This window comes from Salvelinus alpinus, chromosome 39 (assembly GCF_045679555.1).
Source record: "Salvelinus alpinus chromosome 39, SLU_Salpinus.1, whole genome shotgun sequence".
Classification (NCBI taxonomy): Eukaryota; Metazoa; Chordata; class Actinopteri; order Salmoniformes; family Salmonidae; genus Salvelinus; species Salvelinus alpinus.
This window is the reverse complement of record NC_092124.1, coordinates 5,325,297-5,335,906: the sequence shown is the minus strand read 5'-3', so window position 1 is coordinate 5,335,906 and position 10,610 is coordinate 5,325,297. Positions and strand designations below refer to the sequence as shown.

The 10,610-nt window shown below is 44.4% G+C and overlaps 1 protein-coding gene across 10 annotated transcripts in view; it reads right to left on the bottom strand.

The window, feature by feature from the left end:
- Nucleotides 1–705: 705 nt before the first annotated feature.
- Nucleotides 706–10,610, bottom strand: part of LOC139566870 (protocadherin Fat 1-like) — a 99,937-nt gene continuing 90,032 nt past the window's right edge. For 3 of the 10 annotated variants that reach the window (XM_071388194.1, XM_071388193.1, XM_071388196.1), the window contains 4 exons: nucleotides 4,907–5,041; nucleotides 3,295–3,354; nucleotides 2,620–2,655; nucleotides 706–1,874 (listed from right to left, as the gene is read on the bottom strand). In XM_071388194.1, coding sequence (XP_071244295.1) covers nucleotides 1,186–1,874; nucleotides 2,620–2,655; nucleotides 3,295–3,354; nucleotides 4,907–5,041 — 920 coding nt within the window. In that variant the 3' untranslated portion in view covers nucleotides 706–1,185. Of the gene's footprint in view, nucleotides 1,875–2,619; nucleotides 2,656–3,294; nucleotides 3,355–4,442; nucleotides 4,561–4,906; nucleotides 5,042–10,610 lie in introns of all 10 variants that reach the window. The other 7 variants (XM_071388197.1, XM_071388199.1, XR_011673172.1 and 4 more) reach the window with 6 other exon arrangements.

The following is a 10,610-nucleotide window of genomic DNA, read 5'->3' as shown; positions in this document are numbered from 1 at the left end:
CATGCTGGTGTTCAGCAATCTTTAAGTCATACCACAGATTCTCAATTGGATTGATGTCTGGGCTTTGACTAGGCCATTCCAAGACCTGGCCATGGTGTTCTCGGGGTGATGAGAGGTGTTGGGTTTGTGCCAGACATAGTGTTTTCCTTGATGGCGAAAAAGCTCAAATATAGTCTCATCTGACCAGAGTACCTTCTTCCATATGTTTGGGGAGTCTCACACATGCCTTATTTTTTTCTTTAAGCAATGGCTTTTTTTCTGGCCACTCTTCCGTAAACCCTAGCTCTGTGGAGTGTACGGCTTAAAGTGGTCCTATGGACAGATACTCCAATCTCCGCTGTGGAGCTTTGCAGCTCCTTCAGGGTTATCTTTGTTGCCTCTCTGATTAATGCCCTCCTTGCCTGCTCTGTGAGTATTGGTGGGCAGCCCTCTCTTGGCAGGTTTATTGTGGTGCCATATTCTTTTCATTTTTTAATAATGGTTTTAATGGTGCTCTATGGGATGTTCAAAGTTTCAGATATTTTTTTATAACCCAACCCTGATCTGTACTTCTCCACTCCCTGACCTGTTTGGAGAGCTCCTTGGTCTTCATGGTGCCACTTGCTTGGTGGTTCCCCTTGCTTAGTGGTGTTGCAGACTCTGGGGCCTTTCAGAACAGGTGTGTATATATACTGAGATCATGTGACAGATCACGTGACACTTAGATTTCACACAGGTGGACTTTATTTAATTAATTATGTGACTTCTGAAGGTAATTGGTTGCACCAGATCTTATTTAGGGGCTTCATAGCAAAGGGGGTGAATACATATGCATGCACCACTTTTCCGTTTGTAATTTTTTAGATTTTTTTGAAACAAGTAATTTTTTTCATTTCACTTCACCAATTTGGACTATTATGTGTATGTCCATTACATGAAATACAAATAAAAATCAAATTTAAATTACAGGTTGTAATGCAACAAAATAGGAAAAAACACCAAGGGGGTGAATACTTTTGCATGGCACTGTATGTATAAGTGTGTCTGTGTCAGTGTAGTGTCTCTTTGTGTTGTGTGCAGTTGTAGTGTGTACATACACGGGTAGAGGGGGTTAACATACACGGGTAGAGGGGGTTAACATAAGGTAGAGATGGATGGGTGGGGGGGATTGGGGGGGGGTTCAGGCACTTTTGTTTGGATCCAGTGTCAGACTTCAGTGTGCTGTTGGGAGTCCAGTGCGGGAATGGCCAGCCGCTCAAAGTGTCCCTCGTCACCGCTCTCATAGTCGCTCATCATGACCTCTGACTCCTCGCAGCACGCCGACATGTCCGAGCAGGAGGCCGTGGATGTGTACAGGGACATGGACATGTTGTCCAGCGCCGGCGCCTCAAAGTCCCCCCGCCCGTACCCCATGGGGTAGCCGCCACGGTAGCTGCTGGCGCCGCCCATGGTGGAGGTCGGGGTGGAGTTGGTGGCGGCCATGGAGCTTCCCCGGCCCAGGCTGCCCTCAGCGTCGCTGGGGTAGTGGTGGTGCGGTAGGTACTGGTTAAGGCTATAGAGCTGGGGCAGTGGTGGGCGGTGGCGTACCCCCGAGGCCGAACTCGAACCTGGGCTGCCAGGAGGCGCCAGGTCCCTCCGGGGTGGTTCCAGGGTGGCGTAGCGGTCGCCATACTCGGATAGCGGCGGCGGGGGCAGGTCCTCGTGGGCGGGGAAGTCCTCTGGCGGCAGCGGGAAGTCGCTCTCGATGTCGTAGCCGCCGGGGTAGTAGTCAGTATCGATGGCGTTCGGGTCACTGTACAGGGGGGCCGGGGACTCCACGACCTCATACTGCGGGAACTCCTGGATTCCAGGAAGTTGAACACTTGGCATCCAATCAGATGTGTCCCAGTGATAGCCTGTTGGACAGGATGCAAAGAATTAGACACCACAGGTCCCACCACCCTACCCCTCAAAGCACACACACACACACACACACACTCGCACAGATCAGATTACATACATTTACACAACAGCAGCATATTAGTGTTAAAAACCCACACCATGCAATTTTCATGACACACCAACACATTCAGTTGGATGTGTTAAAAAATAAACACAAAAATCACAAAACAGTTTAAAATGCACACACGTTCTTTGCAAATACACACGTACACACACATAGTATAAACAAATACTGATTAAGATGTAATACACTTGAAACAGACACTTTTACTACATTTACTGCTTTTATGGAGTGGTTTATGCTGAGATCATTTCAAAATGGGGGTGAATACGATTAGTGATTTTCAAAGCAACGTTTCAAACAGTTTCTTTAAAGTTGTCTCTAAGTTTTTTAGTGTCAGACATCAAAGGAATCTAACTTCATTCAACGTGGGACTGTTATAGTTACTGGGGGAAAGGGGGAACACAAAACACATTTTAGTGTCTACATGAGGGATTTGAATTGAAGTACTGTGACAAAATTAGTTTGCAAGTTTAGTTTATAATTATCGATATATTTTTTTCAACCAAATAATGCTTACACATTTCCAGTCTTATTTCCTCACAGCATCTACGTCATGCAAAGGATTGTTTTGTTGGTTGACAGAAAGGGGGGGAAACACCACTGGGCTTCAGGCAAAAAAATGACAAAACAGTCACCTCTTGGGTTCTTGAGATCATGAGCCAAAAAAGACTCTTTAGACGAGGCGAGACGGGAGAGGAGAGAGGGAAAACAAGTCAAGTTAAGAACCTGAGAGAGAAAAGCCCAGAACAAGAATGAAACATGAAAAAAAAACACCTACTGCTCTGAGTAAAGATACACGCTTACAATACAAACAGTAGTGCCATTTTCTTAAACAGTCAATCGAGGGGCAAGGGAAATTAACCTAGCACCTTCCAAAAGATACTTTTGCTGCTCTGTTAATTGGCCAATCGTGTGAGACATTTCAATTTTGAGACTCAAATTAGGCAGCGCGATTCAAATTACAATAATTTGGATGACAATGAAATGAGGCATATCATTGGATAAGGAAATGGCATCTCCGAGGGCTAACTCATCATCCTGACACTGAGGACGGAGCACGAAACTACCAGACCTGGGTTAAAATAGTATTCAAAATCATTTTAAACTGTGCTTGCCTGTTGCAATGGAAATTTGTTTTTAAAGTGCAAACTCCGCCCACCTGCTACTCCAGGCAGGCGGAAGCAAACACTCAAAGTACTTGAAAGATTTCAAATAGTATTTGAACCCAGGTCTGGAAACTATGGAACGCAACCACACAGTAACACCACAGACGACTAACAAGTAGTGAGGTGATAGTAGTAAAAAAGTACCTTCTCCTTCCACCGAGTCAATAACAGAGTTGACAAGGTGGATAACCGTCACTATGGAGGCTTGTGAAAGGCAAGGGAAAGGAGCAGATGAGGAATATTTTCACATTAGTACAAATGGTTTGGAAAAACAAACCAAACAAAAAATGGACGAGCACGTTTGCGTCGGGAAACATTTCTCGAACGTCGGTTTGACGTTTCCCTACAAAAACATTTTTTCCCCTGTGTTGCTCTGAAACGTATGGACTTTTTGGTTGGAGGGGGTGGGGACGAAGATAGGGAGGGTAAGACTTTGACTGCATGATGTTGAAGGATGTCTACATTGGATGTTTGGGTTTCAATGGTTGGACACAAACACAGAGGTGGAACGGGACACGGTGGAGAGGGAGTTTGGTCTTTGTGCAGGAGAACACACAGCAACAACATACGGAGATGCTGGGGGTGCCATTGACAGTATGGAAGGAAGGATCAGAGAAATTCTCAAGAATAAAAACGCCTTTCCAGCCCTAAAATAGCTAAGACTATATTTTGTCCAAATACAGTGAACATTTAAAAAAAAATAATACTTCACAAAGAAGTTGAAATATTTTCTATATAGATATACTGTAAAGATATCTATGATAAATACATTAGATCTATGTATCAGAAATCCAGCAGGTTTTCACGGTCAGGTTAAGGGTAAGTACAGATGAAGGTTGTGGTGATTGATGGCAAACACATTCCCCACAACCCAATGGGAAATGAGGGCAGATATGGGAGAAGAACCATCATATGTACTTTATACCCTTGCTTAATTCTCCTCGCTGTCTTCTTCAAACATCCATCCGTGGCTAGATTTTGTTTTAAAAGAAACACATGCGAAAAGAGACAAACAAAAAAAGGGTCTTACAAGTAAATAAAAGAAAATAACTTAAAATCATGTTATGATGCTAATTTGCTAACTTCCTTGGCTAATGCTAATTTCCCCTCTTGCCACTTCAGTGGGGAAGCCTGTACAAGCAAGCCTGGTTTGCGGCTAGGGCTGAGTAGAGGGCAAGAGAGAAAAAAGAAAGAGACCGACAACAGAAAGGCTTTTTTATTCCTGGAGAATATGGCAATTTAAAAAAAATCTTTGATCGCTTCCTTCTGTACCGAGGTGATTGAGGACTTACAAGCTGACCCCTAGTTAAAACCGTGTTCTGGGTCTGTGGACCGATTTGATCCAAATGGGAACTGAAGCCCCGCAGCAAAGAGGGAGAGAAAAGAACACATGACCCCACAGAGCCACCGCTGCAGCCAATCACGGCATGCAAAGAGCGATGATTAGCATGTAGCATGTATACAAGTCAACTACAGCCAAGGGGCCACTCTACAAAGAACTGCAGTCAAAAAAGAACCAGATGACTTTTCCACAAGCATCCCCACGTTTGTCTTCCACTGCAAACATGCAAGAGTCTGATGTACTTCCTCGGAATTCAGAAATATACAACCAAAGTAAAAGTACATCTATATTAAGAACAAATATGGGTCTGTAAGACGACCAAACTTGGTTCACTTCGGGTATAAATCAATCTAGTCAATACATTAGGACATTTATCAATGAAAAGAGGTTGACCATTTCTGTTCAGATACATACCGTTATCGTCACAGGACTCGGATTGGAAGGAGCTGAGGGACTGGACCTCAGACATACTGCCCCTGGTGTTGTAGTGACAGGCACTGTCCTCCACTGGCTTCTTGGTCAAACAGTGATCCATGTCTACTACCTTAGCTGGAGTACAGAAGTGAGCACATACACACAGACAAACAGAGATGTAAGTTGGTGAAGTAGTATGTCCGGAAGAGACTACACGCAGGGATTTGCTACATTTCTACTGTGATCAAGTTCGAGGGTTTTTGTACTTTGGCTTTAGTATTGGATACGAGGGTTGGGAGATATTTGCCCCTTTAATAACTAGATAGATAATTCCAGACTGTACAATTGATGTACAATTTGCAGACGTGTTGCTGTGCGTTTTGTTGCCAACCGTACTTTGCTAGCTGACAACTTTACGTTTTAATTACCGTTTATATTTTTAGTTTTTCCATCACAACTTTTTTCCCTCATTCAACTTTTTCCACTCCGGACGCTTTATCTGGACATGGTTCGTCAGCACTTTCAACAGCCGAAGCTAAGTAGTAACATTAACATGATGTCTTTTAATTGCAGTCGCTGTACTCATAATATACAGGAGAACGATCGCCTTACGGCGAGGATAGCTGTGCTGCAAGCCCAGCTTCAGACGCAATCGTTAGGCAAGGGTAATTTCAGTGTAGGAAAGGATGAAACAGCGTCTGTGACACCAGTAAGTACAGATAGTAACGTTAGTATAAATCCCCCCGCACAGTCCCCGCAGCCGGACAACTTTCTCATAGCTTCTGGAGGGAAATGCTGTAGGAATGCTCAACTGGTGTCGCTCATTCAGCCGACAGAAACTTTCAACCGGTTTTCCCCATTAAGTAGCGAGTCGGAGTCTGAGGCCGAGTCTTCTCTTGTCTCTACTCCTCCCGTTACGGGGTCTGAGACGCCGAAGGCTCCCACCATTAGCTCTGACAAATTGAAAACACTAGTCATTGGCGACTCCATTACCCGCAGTATTAGACTTAAAACGAATCACCCAGCGATCATACACTGTTTACCAGGGGGCAGGGCTACCGACGTTAAGGCTAATCTGAAGATGGTGCTGGCTAAAGCTAAAACTGGCGAGTGTAGAGAGTATAGAGATATTGTTATCCACGTCGGCACCAACGATGTTAGGATGAAACAGTCAGAGGTCACCAAGCACAACATAGCTTCAGCGTGTAAATCAGCTAGAAAGATGTGTCGGCATCGAGTAATTGTCTCTGGCCCCCTCCCAGTTAGGGGGAGTGACGAGCTCTACAGCAGAGTCTCACAACTCAATCGCTGGTTGAAAACTGTTTTCTGCCCCTCCCAAAAGATAGAATTTGTAGATAATTGGCCCTCTTTCTGGGACTCACCCACAAACAGGACCAAGCCTGACCTGCTGAGGAGTGACGGACTCCATCCTAGCTGGAGGGGTGCTCTCATCTTATCTACCAACATAGACAGGGCTCTAACTCCACAATGAAATAGGGTGCAGGCCAGGCAGCAGGCTGTTAGCCAGCCTGCCAGCTTAGTGGAGTCTGCCACTAGCATAGTCAGTGTAGTCAGCTCAGCCATCCCCATTGAGACTGTGTCTGTGCCTCGACCTAGGTTGGGCAAAACTAAACATGGCGGTGTTCGCCTTAGCAATCTCATTAGGATAAAGACCTCCTCCATTCCTGCCATTATTGAAAGAGATCGTGATACCTCACATCTCAAAATAGGGTTACTTAATGTTAGATCCCTCACTTCAAAGGCAGTTATAATCAATTAACTATTCACTGATCATAATCTTGATGTGATTGGCCTGACTGAAACATGGCTTAAGCCTGATGAATTTACTGTGTTAAATGAGGCCTCACCTCCTGGTTACACTAGTGACCATATCCCCTGTGCATCCCGCAAAGGCGGAGGTGTTGCTAACATTTACGATAGCAAATTTCAATTTACAACAAAAAAAATGACGTTTTCGTCTTTTGAGCTTCTAGTCATGAAATCTATGCAGCCTACTCAATCACTTTTTATAGCTACTGTTTACAGGCCTCCTGGGCCATATACAGCGTTCCTCTCTGAGTTCCCTGAATTCCTATCGGACCTTGTAGTCATAGCAGATAATATTCTAATTTTTGGTGATTTTAATATTCATATGGAAAAGTCCACAGACCCACTCCAAAAGGCTTTCGGAGCCATCATCGACTCAGTGGGTTTTGTCCAACATGTCTCTGGACCTACTCACTGCCACAGTCATACTCTGGACCTAGTTTTGTCCCATGGAATAAATGTTGTAGATCTTAATGTTTTTCCTCATAATCCTGGACTATCGGACCACCATTTTATTACATTTGAAATCGCAACAAATAATCTGCTCAGACTCCAACCAAGGAGCATCAAAAGTCGTGCTATAAATTCTCAGACAACACAAAAATTCATTGATGCCCTTCCAGACTCCTTCTGCCTACCCAAGGACGTCAGAGGACAAAAATCAGTTAACCACCTAACTGAGGAACTCAATTTAACCTTGCGCAATACCCTAGATGCAGTTGCACCCCTAAAAACGAAAAACATTTGTCATAAGAAACTAGCTCCCTGGTATACAGAAAATACCCGAGCTCAGAAGCAAGCTTCCAGAAAATTGTAACGGAAATGGCGCCACACCAAACTGGAAGTCTCCCGACTAGCTTGGAAAGACAGTACCGTGCAGTATCGAAGAGCCCTCACTGCTGCTCGATCATCCTACTTTTCCAACTTAATTGAGGAAAATAAGAACAATCCAAAATTTATTTTTGATACTGTTGCAAAGCTAACTAAAAAGCAGCATTCCCCAAGAGAGGATGGCTTTCACTTCAGCAGTAATAAATTCATGAACTTCTTTGAGGAAAAGATCATGATCATTAGAAAGCAAATTACGGACTCCTCTTTAAATCTGCGTATTCCTCCAGGGCTTAGCTGTCCTGGATCTGCACAGCTCTGCCAGGGCCTGGGATCGGGAGAGACACTTAAGTGTTTTAGTACTATATCTCTTGACACAATGATGAAAATAATCATGGCCTCTAAACCTTCAAGCTGCATACTGGATCCTATTCCTACTAAACTACTGAAAGAGCTGCTTCCTGTGCTTGGCCCTCCTATGTTGAACATAATAAACGTCTCTCTATCCACCGGATGTGTACCAAACTCACTAAAAGTGGCAGTAATAAAGCCTCTCTTGAAAAATTCAAACCTTGACCCGGAAAATATAAAAAACTATCGGCCTATATCGAATCTTCCATTCCTCTCAAAAATTGTAGAAAAAGCTGTTGCGCAGCAACTCACTGCCTCCCTGAAGACAAACAATGTATAAGAAATGCTTCAGTCTGGTTTTAGACCCCATCATAGCACTGAGACTGCACTTGTGAAGGTGGTAAATGACCTTTTAATGGCGTCAGACCGAGGCTCTGCATCTGTCCTCGTGCTACTAGACCTTAGTGCTGCCTTTTACACCATCGATCACCACATTCTTTTGGAGAGACTGGAAACCCAAATTGGTCTACACGGACAAGTTCTGGCCTGGTTTAGATCTTATCTGTCGGAAAGATATCAGTTTGTCTCTGTGAATGGTTTGTCCTCTGACAAATCAACTGTACATTTCGGTGTTCCTCAAGGTTCCGTTTTAGGACCACTATTGTTTTCACTATATATTTTACCTCTTGGGGATGTTATTCGAAAACATAATGTTAACTTTCACTGCTATGCGGATGACACACAGCTGTACATTTCAATGAAACATGGTGAAGCCCCAGAATTGCCCTCGCTAGAAGCCTGTGTTTCAGACATAAGGAAGTGGATGGCTGAAAACTTTCTACTTTTAAACTCGGACAAAACAGAGATGCTTGTTCTAGGTCCCAAGAAACAAAGAGATCTTCTGTTAAATCTGACAATTAATCTTGATGGTTGTAAAGTCGTCTCAAATAAAACTGTGAAGGACCTCGGCGTTACTCTTGACCCTGATCTCTCTTTTGACGAACATATCAAGACTGTTTCAAGGACAGCTTTTTTCCATCTACGTAACATTGCAAAAATCAGAAATGTTCTGTCCAAAAATGATGCAGAAAAGTTAATCCATGCATTTGTTACTTCTAGGTTAGACTACTGCAATGCTCTACTTTCCGGCTACCCGGATAAAGCACTAAATAAACTTCAGTTAGTGCTAAATACGGCTGCTAGAATCCTGACTAGAACCAAGAAATTTGATCATATTACTCCAGTGCTAGCTTCCCTACACTGGCTTCCTGTTAAGGCAAGGGCTGATTTCAAGGTTTTACTGTTAACCTATAAAGCGTTACATGGGCTTGCTCCTAACTATCTTTCCGAGTTGGTCCTGCCGTACATACCTACACGTGCGCTACGGTCACAAGACGCAGGCCTCCTAATTGTCCCTAGAATTTCTAAGCAAACAGCTGGAGGCAGGGCTTTCTCCTATAGATCTCCATTTTTATGGAATGGTCTGCTTACCCATGTGAGAGACGCAGACTCTGTCTCAACCTTTAAGTCTTTACTGAAGACTTATCTCTTCAGTAGGTCATATGATTGAGTGTAGTCTGGCCCAGGAGTGTGAAGGTGAACGGAAAAGGCTCTGGAGCAACGAACCGCCCTTGCTGTCTCTGCCTGGCCGGTTCCCCTCCACTGGGATTCTCTACCTCTAACCCTATTACAGGGGCTGAGTCACTGGCTTACTGGTGCTCTTCATGCCGTCCCTAGGAGGGGTGCGTCACTTGAGTGGGTTGAGTTACTGACGTGATCTTCCTGTCTGGGTTGGCACCCCCCCTTGGTTTGTGCTGTGGTGGAGATCTTTGTGGGCTATACTCGGCCTTGTCTCAGGATTGTAAGTTGGTGGTTGAAGATATCCCTCTAGTGGTGCGGGGGCTGTGCTTTGGCAAAGTGGGTGGGGTTATATCGTTCCTGTTTGGCCCTGTCCGGGGGTATCTTCGGATGGGGCCACAGTGTCTCCTGACCCCTCCTGTCTCAGCCTCCAGTATTTATGCTGCAGTAGTTTGTGTCGGGGGGCTAGGGCCAGTTGGTTATATCTGGAGTACTTCTCCTGTCTTATCCAGTGTCCTGTGTGAATTTAAGTATGCTCTCTCTAATTCTCTCCTTCTCTCTTTCTTTCTCTCTCTCGGAGGAACTGAGCCCTAGGACCATACGTCAGGACTACCGGGCATGATGACTCCTTGCTGTCCCCAGTCCACCTGGCCTTGCTGCTGTCCCAATTTCAACTGTTCTGCCTGCGGTTATGGAACCCCTACCTGTCCCAGACCTGCTGTTTTCAACTCTTAAATTATCGGCTATGAAAAGCCAACTGAAATGTATTCCTGATTATTATTTGACCATGCTTGTCATTTATGAACATTTTGAACATCTTGGCCATGTTCTGTTATAATCTCCACCCGGCACAGCCAGAAGAGGACTGGCCACCCCTCATAGCCTGGTTCCTCTCTAGGTTTCTTCCTAGGTTTTGGCCTTTCTAGGGAGTTTTTCCTAGCCACCGTGCTTCTACACCTGCATTGCTTGCTGTTTGGGGTTTTAGGCTGGGTTTTTTGTACAGCACTTCGAGATATTAGCTGATGTACGAAGGGCTATATAAAATAAACTTGATTGATTAATGTCCTTATTTATAACATTATTGTCATAATCTCAGTATGGCGGAAAAATAAGGCTTTGT